The sequence below is a fragment of the Danio rerio genome, chromosome 9 (assembly GCF_049306965.1).
Source record: "Danio rerio strain Tuebingen ecotype United States chromosome 9, GRCz12tu, whole genome shotgun sequence".
Classification (NCBI taxonomy): Eukaryota; Metazoa; Chordata; class Actinopteri; order Cypriniformes; family Danionidae; genus Danio; species Danio rerio.
Genome location: NC_133184.1, coordinates 1,219,211 through 1,244,472, shown reverse-complemented (window position 1 = coordinate 1,244,472; position 25,262 = coordinate 1,219,211). Strand labels below are relative to the sequence as shown.

Below are 25,262 nucleotides of genomic sequence, written 5' to 3'. Positions count from 1 at the left end.
GTTCCCATAAGTGCATGTTCACAGACACAAAACACATCAATAGTCTGGCATGTCATGAGTGTGTGTGTGTGTGTGTGTGTGTGTGTGTGTGTGTGTGCGTGAGTGTGTACAGACACAGTTGAATCCTGTAGAGCTCAGCAGAAATACTGATACTCACTTGTTTAGCGTGAGGTCTAGGATGAACTGTGATCCAAAGGCTTGAAGTTGAAATGAAGTCTGAGCGAGATGAGCCTCCTGTTAAAGGAAGAAACATCAGCCTGCGTTTATGTTGAGAATAAACCATAAAAATATATCTTCAAATCAGCATTTTTCAGTATTGTGTGATTCATGTTGTTTATTTCCGCATCTGCATTGCATTAGGGGATCTCGATCTTCAACTTTTAACCTTGAAAAGTTGGGAAAAGTGACTAGTTTGATAGTGTAACGGGATGTTTTGTTTGTGTTTGTGTTGTATATTACGCCATAACCACCTTGTAATAAACTGCAGCACATTTTCTGTTATTTCACAGACTTATTTCTCTGGGTCAGTTGGCGTTTCTGTGTGGAGTTTGCATGTTCTCCCCGTGTTAGCACGGGTGCTCCGGTTCCCCCACAGTTCAAACACATGCCCTATAGGGGGAATTGATGAACTAAAGTGGACGTAGTGTATGAGTGTGTGTTTGTGTGAATGAGTGTGCATGGGTTGCAGCTGGAAGGGCATCCGCTGTGTAGAAAATATGCTGGAATAGTTGGCGGTTCATTCTGCTGTGGCAACCCATGATTAATAAGGGACTACGCCAAAGGAATATAATGGAATAAATATAAACATTTAATGAATTAAATTTACAAAAATGTTATTATTTCAAGATATATGTCATAGTCAGGGTATAAAACGACTTTATTTGTGATATGAGATTTCTGTCGAATCACCCAACCCTGAGCAGACATCACGACGTGCGCTTGCATGCTGTCGGAAATCCTTGTTTATTTGATGCTATCATTACTCAAGTGATCACAACTGCTGCAATCACACACATGCATTACTATCACAACGATGATGATCATCATGAAGAAACAGGACTCAATACAGTAAACTGTGCTTTAGTTTGCTTCCATTCAGATAATAAACTGACAAAATCTATTTTATTTGTAATAAATGGGTCACACTTTACAATAAGGTTCATTAGTTAATGTTAATTAATGCATTTACCAACACGAACAAACAATAAACAACACATTTACTACTGTATTTGTTCATGTTAGTTAATGAAAATACAGTAGTTCATTGTTAGTTCATGTTAACTGATGGTGCATTAACTAATTTGAACAAGCACGGACTTGGATGTAAATAATGCATTAGTAAATGTTCAATTATGATTAATAAATGCTGTACATGTGTTGTTCATGATAAGTTCATGTTAGTAAATGCATTAACTAATGAACTTTATTGTAAAGTGTTAGCAGTATTTGAATGTGACAACCCTCATCACAACATGAACATGTGAAATCTTCTGCTCCCTGCTTCATCAAAAAATCTGAAAAGAACAGCTCAGCAACTTTGTTTTCAACCCGGGCTCATTGTCGAAACGCAGTCCCGCGGACGTTTCTGGAGACCGCGGAATACATCCCGGCAGGTACGTACGGCTGCAGTTTTCTGTTTTCGCGAATCCGCGAGAGGCCGCTGTTACGCGCTTTTTCGTACCTCAGACGCCTCTCGCGAGCGCGGTTCGCGTCCGTGCTGTTCTCGCGTGAACCCGCCAGAGGCCGCTGTCCGACTGACCGGATAATTGACTGCGCGACCGGCCCATCGGCCGTCTCGCCCTCCTCCTTCCCTGAACCCAACCAATTTTACCGATCGACCCGCCCGCCCGCTCACTTCCCTAAACCCGACCAACAATTCACAAAAGCCGTCCAAAAAAATAAAAGCCCTGAGTTTTTTTATTCCACCCCGTTTTCGGATCTCGCCGCGTTCTCACCCTGTCACGAAACTCGTTCACTTAATTTTTGGGATTCTGTTTTTGTCTTACCTGATTTCTGGAACCGCTCTTCCCCGGACTCGAAACCAGTCGCCGTGGTCGACCCCTCTCTGCATCTCGAGCCTGCCGACGTACACACTGAGCTGAGTGGACAAACGGGTTGCAGCGGGGAAGCCCTCCACAAGGAGGTAAGGCAAGCGCGAAAGGGAACAGCGTCACACCGCCCCGCAGCGTTCGCTTGGAAAAAACCAACGCGGCTGTGCGTATCTCCCGGGACGTATTCTGGTGTCTCCAAAAACTTCCGTGGGACTACGTTTTCAGAATGAGCTTGGGTTGTTTGTTTTGGGAAGACTTTTTAACAATCCAGGCTCATTACGGATACGTACCCAGGTCTACATTTCTGGTCACAGCGAAATACATAACCGCAGGTACGTCTGCTCACACTTTTTGTGTTTGCAAATCCACCAGAGGGCGCTGTGTATGCTTTTTGATGATCTCTCGCGCTTCCTCTTCTCGCACACTCATTCGATTTCCTTCGGCTTAGTATCTTATTTATCAGGGGTCTCCACAGGAGAATGAACCGCCAACTATTTCAGCATATGTTTTATGCATTGGATGCCCTTGCAGCTGCAACCTAGTACCAGGAAACACCCATACACAATCACATTCACACACGTACATACACTACAGCCAAATTTGTTGATCAGTTCCCCTATAGTGCATGTGTTTGGACTGTGGGGGAAACCGGATCACCAAACCCACGCCAACATGGGGAGGACATGCAAACTCCACACAGAAACACCATCTAACCCAGCTGAGACTCAAACCAGTGACCTTCTTGCTGTGAACCCACAGTGCTGACCACTGAGCCACCCTTGTTATGAGATGTGGACGGAAACGTCGCTAAAAGCTATGTGTTTTACTGAAGTGTATGAGTGTGTACATGGCTAACCTGTGCTCGCGGGTCAGTTGTTTTGGCGTGTGTGTTCAGATCATGGTATGTGCTCTCTGAGTTCTCGTGCAGGTAGTAGATAAGGCGCGAGGGGTACGAGAGTGTGTGTTGTGTGTCCTGCGGCCCACTGCTGTTCAGCTGCTGTCCGGATGCTGGATCATCATTCTGGAGCAGCTCTGACAACACACACACACACATATTAATAAACAAACACACACAAACACACCCACTAACACATGCTTGTGTGCACATTAACACACACTCACTGTATAAACGCATTAACACACGCATAATAATAATAGTATATGCACACTCAGACATACACACTAGTGTAAACACTAAAGCAAAACACACACACACACACACACTAACAGTATATGCACGCTAACACATACACACACACACACCTATTAAAAGTATATGCACAATAACACACAGTCACACAAATATGTGCACTAACACACATACACACACTATGCACACACTCATATGCACATGATCAAATACACAGACACACTTATTTACACACATGCACACTAAAAGTATATGCACACTAACACAGACAGAGAGGCATACACACTAATATAAACACTAAAACAAATCTCTCTCTCTCTCTCTCTCACACACACACACGCGCACACACACACACACACACACACACACAAGGACATCTAAAATACACCTTAATACTAAAACAAACACACACTTATATACACATTAACACTTACACACACACACACACACACTAACAGTATATGCACATTAACGCATGCACATACATCGATTAACAGTATATGCACACACACTAATATGCACACTAACACACATACACACACTATGCACACACTCATATGCATATGCAGAGATAACACACACACACAAGGACATCAAAATACACCATAACACATAAACAAACACACACTAATATACACACACACACACACACCGATAGACACACACACACACACACACACACACACACAGTAATGACTGCCACTGAGCTGTACTGTATGCAGAGTACTGTACCTCCAGCACAGGCTTTATGCATTTCCACTATGATTAACGCCATTATACAGATAAGAGTGCTGTAAAGCGCTGCTCCTCGTCTTATCTAGTCTATTAATTCACACACTCCGACATTATTGTTCAGTGTATTGCCAAAAAGCAGGATCCTCGCACTATAATCCAGAAATAAAACCAGACTCTAATCAGAGAATACTGTAGTCAAATTAATTATTAGTCCAGAATAAACCAGTGTTACACAATGACCTGCCTAATTACCCTAACTTTACCCTAATTGTGAAGCCTTTACATGTCACTTTAAGCTGAACACTAGTGTCTTGAAGAATATCTAGTCTAATATTATGTGCTGTCATCATAGAAAGAGAAAAGGAATCAGTTATTAGAGATGTTAACAGTGTCCAGAAGCATTGTTGACTACTCTGGGCTCAGAGGCATCTGAGATGAGTCAGTATTTCAGGAATTTTTGGGGAGAAGTGGACGCTGTGTGCTCTGGACCAAAGTAGAAACGGATTATCCAGACTGTTACCAGCAACAACTCTAAAAGCCAGAGCCTGTCATGGTATGGGGCTGCGTCAGTGCTCTTAGCAAAGCTAACTTGCACTTCTGTGATGCACCAATGATGCTGAAAAGTACAGAGGTTTTGGCGCACATGCTGCCTTCTTGTCCAGGGACGCCCTGCATATTTCAACAAGACAATGCACAACTACATTCTGCAGAGTCCTGCTGCGGAGGAAGAGGATACAGATACTGGCCTGCCTGCAGTCCTGACCTGTCTCCAATAGAGAATCTGTGGCGCATTTTAAAAGTGCAAAATGTGATAATGAACACCCTATACTGTTGCCCACCGTAAGACTTGTTTGCAGGAAGAATGGGACAAAATGAAACGCTTCATCACTTGTTGTCTTCATTCCCTAAACGTCTGTTAAATGTTGCGAAAAGTAACGGCAACATTACAAAGTGCTAAATGCTTTACTGATACAACTCTTTCTGATTTGTGGTTTTATGTATTGGAATCTCTTCTGCTTTGTAGAATGAACTAGCCTGATCTCACCAGGAAACTTTAGTATTTTACGTTTCGTCAGTTTAGTAGCTAATTCGAGTTCAGTCGTACGAAAATATACGATTTTAAAAAGGAGGTGTGGCATCTAACCCCACCCCTAACCCCAAACGTCATTGGGTGATGAGCAAATCTAAATTGTACGAATTAGATTGTATGAATTCATACGAATTAGCCACTAAATCAAAACGTTGCGAATTGCCGTGAGATTGCATTGAATGAACAGGACAGACATGAGAGATTTCTAAAGTCAGTATAAAAGATTAAATATCCAACACATTCGGAACCTATAAATATTGCCTAGAGAAGCTGAATAACACCAGTCCTTTAATTATATATATAAATATATATATATATATATATATATATATATATATATATATATATATATATATATATATATATATATATATATATATATATATATAAATACAGCCTCTATAACTTCCTAAACAAAACAAAGGAAAGAGGTCCATGAACATCCGCAGTGCTGTCTGTGAGCTCAGGGCCCGTATCAAGTAGCATTAAAGCAGTGTGTGAGTGTGTGTGTGTGTGTGTGTGTGTGTGTGTGTGTGTGTGTGTGTGTGTGTGTGTGTGTGTTTGAGGACATTTGACTGGTGCTCACTGAATAAGGAACCAGAAGATGTTTTTATTAGTATAATGATCTGCATATGTAGGGTTGCGCCATAGACTGCATCAATAAACTGATAAAAAAAACTATGGAAGTCTATAATGTGACATAAGAAAACAAACGTGTGTGTGTGTGTGTGTGTGTGTGGTTGTGCATGTTTGAGTATACATAAATGTGTGATTGAATGTGTGTTTGTATGCATGAGTGTGTGTGTGTGTGTGTGAGTCTGCATGAGGGTGCATTTTTATGACTGTACATGTGTGTATGCATTTGTGTGTGTATGCATGAGTATGTGTGTGTAAGCGTGCGTGTGTGCGTGTATACATGCGAGTATGAGTATGTGTGCATCTATTTGTGTGTATGCATGCATGTATGTGTATGCTTGAGTGTGTGTGTGTGCATGCATCTGTGTGTGTATGCATGAGCGTGAGTGTTTGTATGCATGTGTCAGTGTGTGTGCGCATGAGTGTGTGTATGCATGTATGTGTTTGTATGCTTGAGTGTGTGTGTGTGTGTGTGCATGCATCTGTGTGTGTATGTATGAGCGTGTTTGTTTGTGTGTGTGTGTGCATAAGTGTGTGAATATGCATGAATGTGTGTGTGTGTGTGCATGTGTGTGAGCATGCATTTGTGCATGTCTATAACTGAGGGTGTGTGAATGTATGCAGGAGTATTTGTGTGTGTGGATGTGTGTGAGTGTGTGCATCCACTTGTGTGTATAAATGAATGCATGAGAATGTGCACGTATGCATGTGAGTGTATGTGTGCCTCCACTTTTGTGCATACGTGTGTGTGCATGACTGTGCATGTGCATGCGTGTCTATGCATTACTGTGTATGAGTGTGTATGCATGAGTGTGTGTGTGTGCATCCATTTGTGGAAGTGTGTATACAAATATGTATTGGTGTGTAGGCATGACTGTGTATGCACAAGTGTGTGTGTGTGTGTCTATGCATTAGTGTGTGTGTGTGTGTGCGTGCGCGTCTATCTTTCTCTCTCTCTCTCTCTCTCTCTCTCTCTCTCTCTGTGTGTGTGTGTGTGTGTGTGTGTGTGTGTGTGTCAGGACACTTTGCAGATGTCCTCCACATAATCTCGCACTGATGCCCTTCACACACACACACACAAACTCACCGAACAGAGAACATCCCAAACCGGACAGTCATTAAAGCACCACATACACACAGACACAGACACACACTCCCCCACCCTCCACTAACACGCGCACCGGACAAGTTCCGCGCAGAGTACCGGAGTGAAGGTGAAGTCCGTACCGGCAGCAGCAGCGGCGGCGGGCGGCAGGAGGCAGCAGATGAGGAGCAGCAGATCCGGAATCCCCGCCGCAGTCATGATGCAGAGCTGGAGTCTGCAGGAACAGCGACTTTAAGGCTCACAGATCATCATCGTTGTCCTTGGTGGTCCTGATGCTGCGGCGGGAAGGCGGTGTCCAGCCCGAGACCTCCGCGCGCGCTCCGGATGAGGAGGAGGAGGAGGATGATGATGCGTATACCGGCTGCTCCACTGCTGGGGCGACGCTCATTTACATAATATCATTATGCGTGTTACGTCGATATCAGAACACTACACTACTGCAACACTGGATTAATTACATCGAGATAGCAGCACTTATGAATACTGTTATGCAGACTGACTGTATATAGAGGCTTTGCTCTCATTACACCCTGCTCTCACGTGGTTTCTGCAGGTTCCACCAAGTTAAATTTAAGACATTTTTAAGACCAATATGAACCAGATTTTAGTCTCATATAGAGATAAACACTGAGTTTTTCTAAAGCCCCGAATGGAAAGTAGTTGAAAGCAGAAGTTTACACACACTATATAAAAAGGCACATTAAAAAGGTCAGATGTTAATGTGACTAAACTTTTCCTCTTTTAGGTAAGTCAGGATTATCACATGCGTTTCTGTTCTGCTTAATAGCAGAATAATGAGAGATATTTTAGAGAAATTATCATAACTTTTCTTAAAGGTCAAGTTTACACACAATAAGATTATTCAGCCTGATCTCACGAGAAAACGTAAGTATTTTACGTTTTGCCAGTTTAGTGGCTAATTCGTACGAATTCGTATGAGTTCAGTCATACAAAATTGTACGATTTTAAAAAGGGGTGTGGCACCTAACCCCACCCCCAACCCCAACCGTCAATGTGGGATGAGCAAACCGTGCTAAAATGTACGAATTAGATTGTATGAATTTGTACGAATTAGCCACTAAATATAAAAGTTTTGGATAATTCTGCCTCTGAAACAGCTCTGGTTTTGGACGTTTCTGATTGGCTAATTGACAACATTTAAGTTAAATAGAGGCACAACTGTAGAATAGTATTTAAGGAAAACCAACAATCGGTGCTTTTGAAAACACTGTGGGTTGGGTTTAGGGAAAGGGGTGGGCGAGTCTATCAAAAAGGAAGTGTGGCACGTAACCCAACTGACTACTTTATCTGATCCACCTTCACTCTGCTCATATGTCTCTTAGGTCTTGTTTGTGTAATTCCAGTTTGTTATATTTGACTTCATGTATGTTTGTTTATCTTTTTGTTGCATTCCTTGTAAAGTGTCCTTGAGCTCTGGAAAGGCGCTATATAAATAAAAAAATATTATTATTATTATTAATATTATTATTATTATCTGTGCTTTTGAAAACACTGTGGGTTGGGTTTAGGGAAAGGGGTGGGCGAGTCAATATGGGCTTTTGAAAACACTGTGGGTTGGGTTAAGGGAAGGTGGAGGGTGGGTCAGTCGATTGGTCGGTCAGTCAGTCAGGCGACAGCAGCCTCTGGTGGAATTACAAGAGAACAGCAGGCGTGAATGGCACTGACAAGATAAATTTGAGATCTCAAAAAGCCTCTGGTGGATTCAAGAAAAACAAAAACTGCAAAAAAAAGTTTTTTTTAACGTCCAGAAATGGATTTCAGGGTACATATCAATAATGAGCCTGGGTTGCATGTAAAATTAATATGATTGATTTGTTGTTGTTGCTTTTTTTATTGAAACATACAATCACCACAACTTTGCGACAACACTTCAATTCGTCATCGTCGTCATTATATGAAAGCCCAGTTGAAGTCAGAATTATTAGCCCCCCTGAATTATTAGACCGCTACTTTATTTTATCCCTAATTTCTGATTAACAGAGAGATTTCCTCAACACATTTCTGAACATAATAGTTTTAATAACTCATCTTCAATAATGGATTTATTTTCTCTTTGCCATGATGACAGCACATAATATTAGACTAGATATTCATCAAGACACTTCTATACAGCTTAAAGAGACTTTTAAAGGCTTCACTAGGGTAATTAGGTTAACTAGGCAGGTTAGGATAATTAGGCAAGTTATTCTATATCAATGGTTTGTTCTGTAGACTATCGAGAAAAAATATAGTTTAAAGGGGCTAATAATTTTGTCCCTAAAACGGTGTTTAAAAAATTACAAACTGCTTTTATCCTTGCAGAAATAAAACAAATAAGATGAAATAAAGAAAAAATTCAAAGGGGGCTGATCATTCTGACTCAACTGTATATTCATTTTAAGATTTATTTTTTTTAATTATTTAAAGATTAAAATGTTTGCAATTAGTTGATCATACACTTATTAAAACTGAAATGAAGAAGACAGTTTCTCATTTGTGAACTGAGGAATGCAAGTCATTTATTGGGAACGCACAGTCCCTAAAGTTACCACTGAAGTGCAGTCTAATAAATGAAAACCATGTGTTATACCAGCATGTCAGCTAGTTTCACTGGTACACTGACACATTTACTATAGTAATAATAAACGATTTACTGCTGAAAAGGGAATAGGAAGATCACATTTTCTTGATTTTAACTCATTATAAATACTTGTCTTTTTTATTTATTTATTTATTATTATTATTTATTTATTATATTTATCATCATGTGTATTTTTATCTATTTGATATTATTTTTGCCTTGTTGTACATATACAAATACTCGTATTTGTTTACAGTGGAACGCAATGGTTACAGGTTTTCAGCATTCTTCAGTATATCTTCTTTGTTTTTTGCTCTGCACAAGACGTTTGGCCAGCGGAGAAATGAAAATGATCGTGCCCAACTGAGTCTGGTTTCTCTCAAGGGGGTTGTTTCTTCACTTTCGCAAATTGGTAAAGGTTTTTTTCCCTATCCGCTGTTGTCACTATCTTGCATGGTTTGGGATCTGTTGAGCTGCGCATCGATGGATTTGCTCTTTAGTGTCTAGACCACAGGTGTCAAACTCAGTTCCTGGAGGGCCGCTGCGCTGCACAGTTTAGTTCCAACCCTAATTAAACACACCTGATCAAACTAATTGAGTCCTTCAGGCTTGTTTGAAACCTACAGGTAAGTGTGTTGGAGCAGGGTTGGAATTAAACTGTGCAGGGCTTCGGCCCTCCAGGAATTGAGTTTGACACCCCTGGTCTAGACCCTCAGTAGTGATTATTAAACCACACTGAACTGAGCTGAACTGAACATAAACACTAAAAAACTGAACTACACTGCTCCAATTTACTATGATATTTTATGTGAAGCTGCTTTGACACAATCTACATTGTAAAAGTGCTATACAAATAAAGCTGAGTTGAATTTTTTAACAGATGAATGAAACTCAGAAAGGTTTAAAACTACTTGAAGATGAGTAAACAATGACTGAATTTTTATTTTTAAGTGAACTATCCCAAATTAATTAGGTTATAATGCATAAATCATTCCAGCTTAGTATGTTATTGGGTTGTTTTTTTATCAGTCTGACCCAAACATAACATTCCAGGACATCCTGAGCAGACCCCATGGAGGATGCTGGAAGCAGATCCCGAATGATTTCTGTGTTTAAATGTCATTCACGGCCTTAAACTGTGACCCGTAATAACCAGCTCTTCCTTCCTCCTCTGGACGCCTGCCATGAACTCTTCATTTCCACAAAAAAATCCTGTTTGCTTTACGAGTGCACGCCACAGTCACTCGCAAACATGACACGGTTGATTTATTTATTGATATTGATGCAAAGATTCATGGTTGATCACATCCAAATTAAGAGTTTGTTTCAACATACAATAATATATGTGTGTATTATATATATTTATTATGTACAGCTGAGGTCAGAAGTTAATTTGAATTTCTGTTTTCTATTTTTGACAAACAGCCCATGCTGAAGTAAAGCTATACATCAACTGCAGCAGGGGGCAGTGGTTGCCCAAAATATACACCTAAATACTGATAAACATCACAGATTATAGCCATAATTACAGACGTGTGCTTGTCATTAGCGCTGGAGGAACTGTGAAAGATCCGACCGCTGTAACGTGAAATCGTCACTGAAATGTATGTTTTTTGTTCAAATAAAATATATAGAAAAATACCGAGACTTTTAATCGAAGCTGTAACAGGTAATATGTAAGTTAAAAACACTCACCTCTTTTCTCAAACAGACATTAGCACCACTGGGGTTTGTTAATTTTAGCGCCATTTTGCAGCTGTTTGAGACTTCCGGTGCCATTTGTTTTTATTTAAATTAGCCATTTGATTTTAAAGTGCTGTTTCTCGTGTTATTTTAAGCTATTGGGATAAACAGCAGGCTGAATAATCACATTTATAACTACTTTTAGCCTAGTTCTTTTACGTATTATTAATTTCAGAGAATTATTATATTAAAACCTTAAAATGTATTTCAACTATTGCTGAATTTTCACCTTAAAGTCATTTCAATCTGATCCCTCTTACATATATATGTACATTATGCTTTATTTATTTTGATAATTAATACTATTTTTTGCAACGCCAATATAGGCCTGTATATATATAGGCTCATATAGGCCTATATATATATATATATATATAATATATATTATATTAATAAAATTCAAACTGTTTATTATATTATTATTGTTGGACTATTTTATTTCTTATTTTTACTTTTGTATTGTTATTATATTTTTTTATCTCTACTTGTTATATTTTCTATTTATTGTAAACATTGCAATACATTACATAACATTTGTTGTCATGCCAATAAAGCAAGTTTGAATAGAATTTGAATTGAATTGAGTGTGTGTGTGTGTGTGTGTGTGTGTGTGTGTGTGTGTGTGTGTGTGTGTGTGTGTGTGTGTGTGTGTGTGTGTTTGTTTGTGTGTGTGTGTGTGTGTGTGTGTGTGTGAGAGAGAGAGAGAGAGAGAGACAGAGAGAGAGAGAGAGAGAGAGAGAGAGAGAGAGAGAGAGAGAGAGAGAGAGAGAGACAGAGAGAGAGAGAGAGAGACAGAGAGAGAGAGAGAGAGAGAGAGAGAGAGAGACGTGTGCAAAAGTCTCTTTTGTATAATCGTCTCCATCAGCAGTGCATATTGAACTCCGGGACGGCGTGAAAACCTCCGGCGATCAACACTTATAAATCAGCTGCAAACAAATGGAGGAAACATTTGTGTAAACATTCTGGGCTTGCGACTGACAGACAAGGTATGTTGTCGCTTTTATTACTCATATGGGTCCAATTAAAGTGTTTTCTCACTAATAAATAAACTATATTCAGATTGTGGAGCTTTAAATGTTAATTATATGCTGGTTTCAGCACGCATTATTTATAAGACTCGTTTAATTTACTTAGCAATAACGGACCATTTATAAAGAAGTTTTCTGCTTCTGAATTAAATGTTCTTAATCTCTTCTAGATTAGATTTCTGGATGTGTTGAGGCGTTTGCACGGATCTTGTATTGAATTAGGACGATCGGACGATATTGTGCTTTTTTAAGTTAGTTTGTTTAGGCTAATAGTACATGCCTCAGTGTTTATTTAAATTACATCTGATTTATTAATTAACATATTTTCAGTGTTTTCAGGGATATGACCTACAGATTAGCAGATTGTAAGTCAGACTATACAAAATATGTCTAATTTTGTTTTATTTGAGGCTATATGTAGGTACAAACACCTATTTTACGAGAAAAAAATTTCTTGTGAACACTTATGTATAGTCTATCTAATCTGTAGATCTGTCAGACAGCCGTGACGAATGGTATTTGTTTTCAATATTGATTGGCGCGATTATGGATTCACAATGGTATGACCCGTCATAGGTGTAATCAAATGTTGATTTATATTATCATTTTTTATTATAAATGTATCAGAGGGTATGGGTCAGTTGGCGTTTCTGTGTGGAGTTTGCATATTCTCCCCGTGTTGGCGTGGGTTTCCTCCGGTGCTCCGGTTTCCCCCACAGTCCAAACACATGCGCCATAGGTGAATTGAATAAAATAAACTAGCCGTAGTGTGAGTATGTATGAGTCCCAGTACTGGGTTGCAGCTGGGATAGCATCCGCTGTGTAAAACATATGCTGGATAATTTGGCGGTTCATTTCGCTGTGGCGACCCCTGATTAATAAAGGCACTAAGCTGCAGGAAAATGAATAAATGACATGAGAAATACAGATCAGAGAAAGCTATTTCTCACTATTAAAGGTCTGACCCCTAACCATATATCTTGTTTTGAAGTTCTTCAAGGGGGCATCAAGCGTTAATTACCCCTAAAGCCCCCTGTAATTCACACCCTGGTTAAAATTAGCCTAATTAAGACACTTAAAGGGATAGTTTAGACAAAAATGCTAATTATGTCATAATTTTCCCAGAGATGGGTTGCGGCTTGCTGGATAAGTTGGCGGTTCATTCCGCTGTGGCGACCCCGGATTAATAAAGGGACTAAGCCAACAAGAAAATGAATGAATGAATGTCATCATTTACTCACTCTTTACTTGCTTTAAACCTTTATGAGTTTCTTTTATTTCCGTAAGATATTTTAAAGACAGTTGGAAACGTGTAACCATTGACTTCCATAGTATTTTTTGTTTCTATAGAAGTCAATGGTTACCGGTTTTCAGCTTTCATCAAAATATTTTCTTTAGTATTCAACAGACGAAAGAGAAAACTTTATAAGCACTTGAAGGAGAGTAAATGAGGAGTAAATTTAGATTTGTGGGTGAACTATCCCTTTAAGCTTCTTCACCAGCGTTATCTTGGAAGCTATGAAAACATGATCTTATTGCTCAAGTGTTGATTAATTATGCATTAGTGTGGCATAATTACATTATAATTTCAGCTGTTGCTCAATGCACTGTGAGGTTTGCATGCAGGGGCGGCTCAGTCGCTTTAATTAAAGGGGCAGTTCACACAAAAATGAAAATGTGCACTCATTTACTCCCTCAAGTGCTTTTAAAACTTTATGAGTTACTTTATTTTTTAACACTAAATGAAGATATTTTAAGGGAGGATGAAAACATGTTAGCACTGACCACCATAGAATAGAAAAAAAACATAGTGTATATGTGTTTATTAGTGTGCATATAATATACATACATATTATTTGCACATGGGGATGCCGTTTGCTCTTAAAAAGGATTACAATATTACAATACATACTAGACAGGGTCTTTTTATAGGTAGGGCCGTTAAATAAACATTTTTATGAGTCAGTGGTTACATGTTTACAACATTCTTCAAAATATCTTAAAGAATAAAGAAGCTCATACATGTTTGAAACAATTAAGAGTAAATGATTTCATTTTTTGGTGTACTGTCCCTTTAAGAGCCGTTTTGTTTGAGCTGTATGATAATTACAGACGCGTTTGTGATCATATCACAGTTCCAGAAACAGAAAGATCATACATCTCTCATTTGGACCATAAAGTTTTCTGGAGACACACACGGAAAGATCCTGCACACACACACACACACACACAAACACACACACTGTTGAGCGAGAGGTTTGTGAGGTGGTGACAAGAGTTTGAATCATTAAACCTGTGTGACGGCTGGCAAATGTCTGACCACACAAACAAAACAACACACAGCAGGGAGTTTATGAAGGGACAAATTGTGTGTATGTGTAGCTATGTGTGTGTGTGTGTGTGTCCGTGTGTATATAGTGGATTAGGTCTTTATGGTATGTGTGTGTGTGTGTGTGTTTGTGTGTGTTTGTGTTAATGTGTATATATATGTGTGTAAGTATGTTTTATTGTGTGTGTGTGTGTGTGTGTGTGTGTGTGTGTGTGTGTCCGTGTGTATATAGTGGATTAGGTCTTTATGGTATGTGTGTGTGTGTGTGTGTTTGTGTGTGTTTGTGTTAATGTGTATATATATGTGTGTAAGTATGTTTTATTGTGTGTGTGTGTGTTAATACGTTTATATTTTATATGTATATGTATATATATGCTGGATAAGTTGGCGGTTCATTCTGCTGTGGCAATTATTAAAGGGATAAGCCAGTAAAACAATGAATGAATGACTTTTGGAATGTTTGGAACGTTTTGTGAAGCGCTATGAATACTTTCCGGATGCATTGTGAGTGTGTTTTATTGTGTTTGGGTTTGCCTCTATATAAGTGTGTTTTAGTGTGTGTGTGTGTGTGTGTGTGTCTCTATATAAGTGTGTTTAAGTTTGTGTGTGTATGTGTGCTTGAATGTATTTAAGTGTGTTTTAGTGTGTGTGTGTTTGTCTCTATATAAGTGCGTTTAAGTGTGAGTGTGTGTGTGAATGTATTTAAGTGTGTTTCAGTGTGTGTGTGTGTGTTTGTCTCTGTATACGTGTGTTTTAGTGTGTGTGTGTGAATGTATTTAAGTGTGTTTTAGTGTATGTGTGTGTGTGTGTGTGTTTGTCTCTATATAAGTATGTGTGTGTGTGTGTTTGTGTGTGTGTGTGTGTGTGTGAATGTATTTAAGTGTGTTTTGGTGTGTGTATGTGTGTGTGCGTGCGTGTGTGTGTGTGTGTGTGAATGTATTTAAGTGTGTTTTAGTGTATGTGTGTGTGTGTTTGTTTTAGTGTGTGTGTGTGTGTGTGTGTGTGTGTGTGTGTGTATGTGTGTGAATGTATTTAAGTGTGTTTTAGTGTGTGTGTGTGTGTGTGTGAATGTATTTAAGTGTGTTTTAGTGTGTGTGTGTGTGTGTGTGTGTGTGAATGTATTTAAGTGTGTTTTAGTGTGTGTGTATGTGAATGTATTTAAGTGTGTGTGTGTGTGTGTGTTTGTCTCTATATAAGTGTGTTTTAGTGTGTGTGAATGTATTTAAGTGTGTTTTAGTGTGTTTGTGTGTGTGTTTGTCTCTATTTAAGTGTGTTTTAGTGTGTGTGTGTGTGTGTGTGTGTGTTTGCGTGAGAATGTTTTTAAGTGTGTTTTAGTGCGTGTGTGTTTGTCGCTATTTAAGTGTTTTAGAGTGTGTGCGTGTGTGTGTTTGTTTTGATATAAGTGTTTTTAAGTGTGTGTGTGTGAATGTATTTAAGTGTGTTTTAGTGCGTGTGTGTGTTTGTCGCTATTTAGGTGTTTTAGTGTGTGTGTGTGTGTGTGTGTGTGTGTGTGTGAATGTATTTAAGTGTGTTTTAGTGTGTGTGTGTCCAGGCTCAGTCCATATGTCTTCACTTCTGTTTTTCATTCATCACATCTCTCTCTCTCTCTCTCTCCCTCTCTCTCTCTCTCTCTCCCTCTCTCTCTCTCTCTCTCTGTGACAAAAACAGGGAAACACCCAGCAGAGCTCTTTTTTTTTAGAGAAACCAGCACAGAAACTCTTCAGAGGAGCTGAAATCTGCGATCGGGACGCCGTCAGGTAATTCATTCACTAACTCTGCAATGTTTTTCAAAGAGTGTTTTGGATTGAGGAGCCAAAATAGTTGCAAAATCTGGGATTAATTTTGATTCCGGCCTACTCAGAGTAACAAAAATGATCAGTATGTACTAAATATAAAAGCAGAGCATGCCTTATCTGTGCATCCATTTAAACACAGACTTAATCTCTAAAGTATGATATAAAATAAGCTGATGTGCGAGAGTTGATGATGAATTTGACAAGATGTCTGACTGATGTATTTATGAGTTGTGTAATTATTATGTCATGCAGTCTTATGGATTTAAATATAAGTCAACATTTTCTTGGTTTACTCCCCTGTACAGTGTAAACACTGTGTGATGTTATATGAAAGCGTTCCTCTGTAATGAAAGCAGCATCTGTAACCCAGACTTACAGGAAAAGAAAACATGCCTCTACCATACTGTATGTACAAATCTGCAAAACTCATACACTACCTGACTAAAGTCTTGTTGCTTGTCCAGGTTTTATGAACAGCAAATACTAACTTGATTTCTAGTTGATGATTTGGTGTCAGAAGTGTCTAATATGAAAGGCAAAGGCCTCTAGATGACGCTTATTTAAGCACCATAAAATCTGATCATGCCTTGATGTTGACTGATGTCTGTAGGACAGTAAAGAGTTTTGTCAGCGTCTCACAGGATCGGGTCTCCAAGTCTTGTCAATAATCAAGCGCACGTTATTATTATCAGCTCAAGAAGTTTGTTATTTCAGATAGAGACGCGCGGCGAGCGCAAGGAAGAAAGCGAAACCGTTCGGGCTCCATGGTTTGTGGCTGTTTATCAAGACGACAGGGTTTGTTTGAGCCCGGATCGACCATGTCTGCATATGTTTATATAATTCCGCTGTAATCTCTCGCTGTGTATTTCAAACATGGCGGGTCCTTTGTTTACATTCTGGCTTGTTGCGCCAGCGAATGACGTATCTCTGTCAACCAATAGCGTTCAGCTGCTTGTCTAGCTCCGCCTTTTGGCACCCTTTCTCATGTTTAGGACCCTTTCGAAACGATGCCGAAAAAAGTGGTATGGTATGGTTTGGTTCGGGACGCCTTTTGACAATGGAAACGGCCATAAAAGCGTACCAAACCGAACCGTACTCAGTGGAAACGGGCCATAAGGGACCTAATCAGCTCTCCTAAATGATCAAATGGCACTCAAAATGCAAGCATTGTATATATTGCAAGTATATACATGTCTATGTAGGAGTGCATACAAATAAAAATCGCAGATTTGGTGCAGCTTCAAAAGTCTCTACATGATCTCAGCCCAGTTTTATAGGTCCTCCAAACATAATCTCGAGATCAGGGAACGTCTCGACTCACTGAACTGAAAGAAAGCGGCACAGATGATGTGTGCTGCAGAGCTGTTGTAAGGCAAGCATTCGTGGTTCGTTACCATCTGTTTACATGACTTTAGCAACTGTGGCACCTGTCGCCGTATGCTGCCAGAAACTACAGTGAAACACTTGTAAGGATGACAGATAAGAAGTTTGTTGCAACGCTCTAAATAAAATCCCTGAGTTCAATTACTGAAGGACTTTCACGCAAGCGGATACTGGTGTCGACTGTAAATGACGTCACTTCCAGAGTGCAAATCAGCCAGACTCTATTAAAGCCATGACCGAATATAATCATGCTCTGTTGATTGTTGCTGGTTTTCCCTGTTGGGAAGAGGATCCCACTCATGCTTTTTGTCTCCCTCCTGCAGGATGATGACCCAGGATGACATGGACTACGAGAACGACACAGTATACTTCGATGAAACTGGCTATGTGGTTGACAGCCGATCTGGGGGCTACACGCAGCGGGAGGCTTTCCACATCATATCGGTGATCATCTACAGTCTGGCCTTCACTTTGGGCATCATCGGGAACGGGACGGTCATCTGGGTCACCGGCTTCAAGATCAAACGCAGCATCAACAGCGTCTGGCTCCAGAATCTGGCCATCGCCGACTTCGTCTTCGTCCTCTTCCTTCCCTTCTCCATCGATTACGTCCTGCGGGATTTCCACTGGCTCTTCGGCAAGACCATGTGCAAGCTCAACTCCTTCGTGTGCACCATGAACATGTACGCCAGCATGCTCTTTCTCACGGTTTTGAGCCTAGATCGATATGTGTCTTTCGTGCATTTTAGCTGGTCACAAAAATATCGTAATGTTCGTCGCTCTTGGTGGCTTTGCGCTCTGATTTGGATTATATCCTGCATTTTCAGCTGTCCCGCGCTCGTGTTTCGGGATGTAATCCTTTACAATGGGAAGATCGTGTGCTTTAATCATTTTCACGACGAGGACAGGCATGTGATGAAGATGAGGCATATTGGGATAGTTTCGTTTCGCACTATTGTTGGATTTATTCTCCCGTTTGCTACTATAACAGTAAGTGGGGTCTTACTTGCGCTTAAAATGCGTCAGTCCAACTCGGTGAGATTATCTAGTTTCTCCAGAATGGTTTCAGCTGTAATTCTGGCTTTTTTTGTGTGCTGGGCGCCCTTTCATACCTTCAGTATAATGGAGTTGAGCGTGCACCACTCCACCGCACTAAACTCAGTGCTCACCATTGGTTTCCCACTGGCCACCAGTCTGGCTTTCTTCAATAGCTGTGTAAATCCCATCCTCTACGTGCTGCTTACTAAGAAAGTGCGTAAACTGGTGAAGAGTGCATGTCTGAAGTTCACCAAGAGCTCGCTGCGAGAGCTCAGTCAGTCTGCTTCTGCCACTGAACTGGACTCGGCTCTGGTCAACTGCGCTCCTGAAGAGCCCGCGGAGAACTCCACTGTCTGATGGACACCAACGCAACAGGATTTATAGGATGATTCTGGAGCTCAGAATGGACTGAATGAACATGAAAATCTGATTTTATTCCTTATACAGTAAAATGTGCACATTTTATATTTAGGTTTTTAATCAACGCAACAAGCTGCTCGTGTTTTAGATGATGCTTCTGGAGCTCTGATTGGACTGAAACAGATTTCAACATATGAAAATAAGATTTTATTCAACATGAAAATCTGATTTCATTCTTTTTAACAGTGCACTAGTCTTATATGTTGTACAATTTAGGTTTTTAACCCTCGTGTACTGTTCAAATTGACTACCTTTTCGTTATGTTGGGGGCTTTTTTTGCCCCATTGACTTCCATTCCAACCACATTTTTTAATGCACAACCATCACAACAGTAAAAATTCTAAATTGTAGCTCTTCCCGACAGCAAAACCCAACAGCAATCATGATTACATGCTGTAATGGTTTGCAATCAAAAAATGTGATTATAAAGGAAGTCAATGGGGCAAAAACAGCCCCCAACATCACCAAAGTGTAGTCGATTTGCCCAGAGTGTATTGTTGCCCAAAATATGTGTCAAAATAAGATTTATCACCTAAAAATCATCCAATTTGCTGAAACACAGAGAAAGTTGTGGCCAATTTAAGACTCAAAATCAGCCCAGAGTGGATGAAAATGACCCAACAGCACACAAGTGTTACCAACACAACTAAAATTGTTTTCGATGGCTTCTAGAGCTCAGATTGGACGGAGGGAACAAATTAAAAACATTATTATTCCTTACAGTCAATTTATAACAAATAACAGATTTTATATGTTGTAAAATATAAGTTTTTAATTAAAGCAACAAGCTGCTCGTGTTTTAGATGATGCTTCTGGAGCTCTGATTGGACTGTTGGCAGATTTCAACATATAAAAAAAAACAGATTCTTTATACAGTCAACTTGTGTTTAACAATTTACCCAATAATATGTTGTACAATTTAGGTTTTTAACCCTTGTGTGTTGTTCAAATTGACTCTAAAAAATGCTTTGACATTTTTCAATAACTCAACAATATACTCTGGGCAAATTGCCTATCCTTTGGTTATGTTGCTGCTGTTTTTGCCCCATTGAATTAAATTATAATCACATTTATTGACTGCGTAAAGCCATGACAGCATATAATCATGCATTCTTGATTGCTGCTGGGTGTTTTTTTGCACAGCAAATGAAAGATTGTACCCCCTCCCAACTGGGAAAACCAGCAGCAATCAAGAATTCGCAATTACAAGCTGTAATGGTTTGCAATTAAAAAATGTGATTATAATGGAAGTCAATGGGGCAAAAACAGCACCAACATAACCAAAGGATAGGCAATTTGCCCAGAGTATATTGTTGAGTTATTGAAAAATGTCAAAGTATTTTCCCTAAATATGTGTGAAAATAAGGTTTATAACCAAAAATCATCCCATTTGCTGAAACACAGAGAAAGTTGTGGCCATATTAAGACTTAAAATCTACCCAGATTGGATGAAAATGATCCAACAGCACACAAGGGTTAACCAACAAAACTAAAAGCTTGTGTTTTAGAAGATGCTTCTACAGCTCATATTGGACTCCTATGAAAATCAGATTGTATTCTTTTTAGTCAATTTGCATTTAATACTTCACCCACTTTATATGTTGTACAATATAGGTTTTTAACCCTTGTGTACTTTTCAAATTGACTCCCCTTTGGGTATGTTGCTGGCTGTTTTTGTCCTATTGACTTCCATTGTAACCACATTGTTTGATTGCAAAGCCATGACAGCATATAATCATGCATTCTTGATTGTTTTTTGTTTTGCACATCAACTGATGATCAACAGAAAAAATGAAAGATTTTACCTCTTTTCCTGAAGGAAAACCAGCAACAATCAAGAATGATTCGGTTTCATTGCTTTGCAATCAGGAAATGTGACTGTAGGGGAAGTCAATGGGGCAAAAACAGCCCCCAACATAACCAAAGGGGAGTAAATCTGCCCAGAGTGTATTGTTGAGTTTTTGAACTATTTCAAAGTATTTTCCCAAAATATGTGTCAAAATAAGATTTATCACTACAAATCTTCCCAATTGCTGAAACACAGAGAAAGTTGTGGCCAAAATAAGACTCAAAATCAGCCCATAAAAACGACCCAACAGCACACAAGAGCTAACCAACACAACAAACAGCTCGTGTTTAAGATGACGCTTTTAGAGGTCAGACTGGACCGAGAGAACATATAAAAATCAGATTGTATTCTTTATACCAGGGGTGCTCAATCCTGTTCCTGGAGAGCCACCTTCCTGCAGATTTCAGTTGCAACCCATATCAAACACACCTGAACCAATTAATTAGGACCTGAACACCACGTGATAATTACAGGCAGGTGTATTTGATATGGTTTGCAACTGAAATCTGCAGGAAGGAGGCTCTCCAGGAACAGGGTTGAGCACCCCTGCTTTATACAGTCAATTTATAACAATTAACAGATTTTATATGTTGTCCAATATACGTTTAATTAAAGCAACAAGCTGCTCGTGCTTCTGGAGCTTAGATTGAACTGTAGGCAGATTTCAACATATGAAAACCTGATTTTTATGCTCTATACAGCCAATTTGTATTTAATTCATTAATTTTATATGTTGTACAATATAGAATTAATTAAAGCAACAAGCTGCTTGTGTTTTAGATGATGCTTCTGGAGCTCAGATTGGACTGAAGGAAGATTTTGACAAAGTGAATAAGAAAAAAATAGGTTTTCTTCTTTTCAAGCTGCAAAAACATCATTCATTTTATATGATAGAGCAAAATGAAAGTAATGCGGGGTAAAGTACACTGCAAAAAATGCTTTTGTTACATATTGCTTCTAGTCCAAATATCTAAAAAGTCTTAAATCAAGAAGCATTTCCAACAACAAAAAAAGTGTTATATATTCAGAAATAATGAGTCAAAATGAAGCGAGTTTTTCTGTAATACAAGCAAAATAATCAGCCAATGTTTAAATCATTTCAAATGTTGCCGCCAGCGTCTTACATCCTCTTCAGTTGTCGAATGCTATTGGCTCTCTTTGTGTCTCGTAACTAATTGCATCATGCTAATATACTTCAGCTATTTTTTTTTTAATTAGAGGAAATTAGCAAGCCATTTTCAGCTTTTAGAGACTCATAAATCACTCCGTTCTTCATATAAAGACATCGTATGGCTTCACATGACTTGAAATTCAACCTGACGTGTTTGTATCGCTTTTATATGGTTGTTTTTGTCATAAATAAACGTGACTCCACTTTTATTTGCCTGCCGCTCATTTATGTTGTTCAGAAGTATGTTGGGGTTTGGTACAGGCCCACCAAGTAATAAACATCTAATAAACATCTAGCATGCTAAAACAAGGCTAAATTTGAGCTGTCAGTGAACATCTAATAGACGTCTAAGAATAGCCTATTATTAAATTAATCATCAATTAGATTAGACAGACTTCACATGTGTAGTTATTTATTCCTGTGTATTTGACTAGTCTAGATTTGGGCTATTGTTAGATGTTCACTGAGAGCCTAAATTCACTTGTTTCTACAGACTGCTTTTACCACACTCTAAAAAATATTGTTTAGACAAAACAAAACAAAATGTACGCAACAGTTTGCATTAATATATTGAAGTTACGACAAAATCTAACAAAATGAGGTTCAGACAACAAACTTTATTATGTTAGCCAAATATTTTCCTCTTCAATCAGAGGCATTTTTACATAGCAAACAAACTCAAAAATGTTGTTTCAACTAGTTTTTTTATTTTAAAATTGAAAACAAATCCAGTGTTGTTTTATGTACTTAATTACATGCACATTTTCAAGTTTAGAACCCCAAATAAATTAAGTAGCTAAACTTTTTGTTTGTTTTCAAATTCACTGTTCATGCTTGTAAGAAATACATTTAACAATTCATTGTTTTACAAAACAAAAACAGGTCCCACTTTATTTTAAGTGTCATCAAAAAATAAATACAATGTACTTACTGTGTTTATAATGTATTTGAGAACACTTGTGGTGCTCTTGAGTTGGGATAGAGGTTGGGTTATGGATAAGTTTGGTGGTGTGGGCAGGTTTAAGGGTGGGTTAAGGTGTAGGGAAAGGTCTGCAGTGTATTTACAAATGTAATTACAGAAGTTATTTACAGATGTAATTACATACAGGTATTTAATCAAGCATTAGTACACAATAAATACATGTATTTACACAATAAGAACATTGTAACAAACTATCAATTCTTGTGTAAGTACATATTAGTTAAGGCCACTTAATATAAAGTGGGACCCAAAAACATGTACTATAACTTATTATCAGTGTAAAAAATAACAAAAAACATTAGTGTGTGGACCTAAAAATACAAAACAACTCCATTAGTGTGAGTTATCAGCCTCATTTCTTTGGGTTGCTACAAGTTAAATATTGTTTTAAAGCAACTGACAGATGCATTTCACTTTAAATTACCTGCATTTTTAAATTGATGTAATTATCAAGATTTTCCTGTTTTGAAAACTTAATAAAATTATTCTGGCAACTTAAAAGTTTTAATATAATCAGCATTTTAAAATTTTTTAAGTTACAACAATGTATTAAACTATGTATTGGTAAAATACCTCTGGAGTTATTTTTTAGAGTGCAAGTCTGATTAGAACAAATTCATTCATGTTGACCATTAGAGACTAGATATATTCACACACCACTGACACACAACTGTTTTGCCAGTTTAGTGGCTAATTCGTACGAATTCGTACGAGTTCAGTCGTACGAAATGGTACGATTTTAAAAAGGAGGCGTGGCACCTGACCCCACCCCTAACCCCAACCGTCATTGGGGGATAAGCAAATCGTACTAAATTGTACGAATTAGATCGTACGAATTCATACGAATTAGCCACTAAATGAAAAAGTTACAAATTGCCGTGAGATTGTGTTGGGTTAAACCCCTTATCGAAGTGATTTCTGCATAATAGCTCTACTTTAAGCTCAGTTTAATTGTGTGGCTAACTTTTATTTAATTCTAAATATTTTGTACAGTAGTCATGTTATCATTAATGTTTTATTTTGCATGTAATCTGTGTTTTATTTCCAAACATCAGGCATCATAACTTGTTATTGTGTGTGGCATCTGATTCTCTGACACAAAACTCCATTATTATGGAGGAAAATGGGGCTATTGTACAGTGGTTTGGCAGAAATTACATTAGTCATTAATGAAAACTGGCATCAGTTCCTCTGGAAGCAACAGCTCTTTGTTCTCTCGAGCACATGGGATAGAAAAACACCTATGCAATATTTTAAGTTATGTTCACAACTGTAATGAAAAAAGAGCTGTTTAGTTTAATAACTTCCACACAGGACACAGATGTTTATTGGGCTTCCCTCAGTTTGTTTCTTCGGTCTCACACAACCATTCAGCGTTCGCCAAAATTAAAGACGAAGAAGGAAACCGAGCCAACACTCAAGGCCAAGAAATGAGGACAGAAGAAACACAGTGTGCTTACCAATGAGCTAAACCATTAATCCAACAACTACCAAGGAAGAAAATGCACTAGGCACAAACATGCACAAGACGGAAGAGAGTCTGCCTCAATATTACACAAATAAAACAAGAGTAGAGGAGGCTTACAGCTCAAGACTGTGTGGAGAGCAGCTTGTGTCAGCCCTGGTAGCAAAGAATTCTGGCCCAGATTTGGCATAAAGCTGGCACAGCAGGCATTCATCCGGCACTGGCATACAGCATGTGGGCCAAACATGGCCCGGGTTTGGCAGAGGTGGCACCGTCTTTAAGGCGGCACACAAGATTTGGGCCAGATGAAAAACGTAGTATTTGGCCCAGATTTAAAAATTTGATAAGTGGGCCATGTGAGTTTGGCCAGTCTTGACCCACATTTAAAATACACTAAAATCATTTTTGAGTAAAGAAAAAAAATTCTACCAATCAGGTCACTTTGAGAAAAAGCGTGCCCATAGTGTGCCTAAAGCGCATCACTCCATGGGTTTATCAATTTCATTGCAATTGTGACACACCAACCTATCTGGCCCAGTTCAGGCCCAGTTATGAGTTATTAACTTGGCTGAGACTTGGCCCAGATATGGTCCGTGTTTGGCCCTTGTCTGGAAGCCAGATTTGGTCCAGTCATGTATCGTAATTCACTGCGGCATGTGGGCCAAGCAAAACCTGATTGTGTGGGCCAGAGCTGGGCCAGAGAAATTTTG

At 38.9% G+C, this 25,262-nt stretch overlaps 2 protein-coding genes across 5 annotated transcripts in view; one reads left to right on the top strand and one right to left on the bottom strand.

Annotated features, from left to right (window-relative positions):
* The window catches only part of adam23b (ADAM metallopeptidase domain 23b), a 57,965-nt gene extending 46,892 nt beyond the window's left edge, over window positions 1–11,073 (bottom strand). Inside the window, exons 1-4 of one of the 3 annotated variants that reach the window (XM_073912376.1) lie at window positions 11,044–11,073; window positions 6,890–7,136; window positions 2,908–3,083; window positions 158–234 (exon numbers count right to left, since the gene is read on the bottom strand). In XM_073912376.1, coding sequence (XP_073768477.1) covers window positions 158–234; window positions 2,908–3,083; window positions 6,890–6,965 — 329 coding nt within the window. In that variant the 5' untranslated portion in view covers window positions 6,966–7,136; window positions 11,044–11,073. Of the gene's footprint in view, window positions 1–157; window positions 235–2,907; window positions 3,084–6,889; window positions 8,213–11,043 lie in introns of those variants that run through there. The other 2 variants (XM_073912377.1, XM_021478782.3) reach the window with 2 other exon arrangements.
* Window positions 11,074–11,937: 864 nt separating this feature from the next.
* On the top strand, window positions 11,938–22,314 carry cmklr2 (chemerin chemokine-like receptor 2). 2 transcript variants are annotated; one of them, XR_012385079.1, is made up of 4 exons: window positions 11,938–12,077; window positions 16,117–16,205; window positions 17,951–21,296; window positions 21,451–22,314. XR_012385079.1 is itself a non-coding variant. In XM_001343478.9 (3 exons), exon 3 carries the CDS (start codon window positions 17,952–17,954, stop codon window positions 19,020–19,022), a length of 1,071 nt encoding a protein of 356 aa, XP_001343514.2. In that variant the 5' UTR covers window positions 11,938–12,077; window positions 16,117–16,205; window position 17,951; the 3' UTR covers window positions 19,023–22,314. The 2 variants fall into 2 exon arrangements, 1 of the variants encoding a protein (XP_001343514.2); XM_001343478.9 differs by having other exon boundaries at window positions 17,951–22,314.
* The last annotated feature ends 2,948 nt before the right edge of the window (window positions 22,315–25,262 follow it).

Coding starts and splice junctions, on each gene's coding strand:
- cmklr2 (XM_001343478.9), top strand. CDS start 17,952: ATGATGACCCAGGATGACATGGACTACGAGAACGACACAGTATACTTC.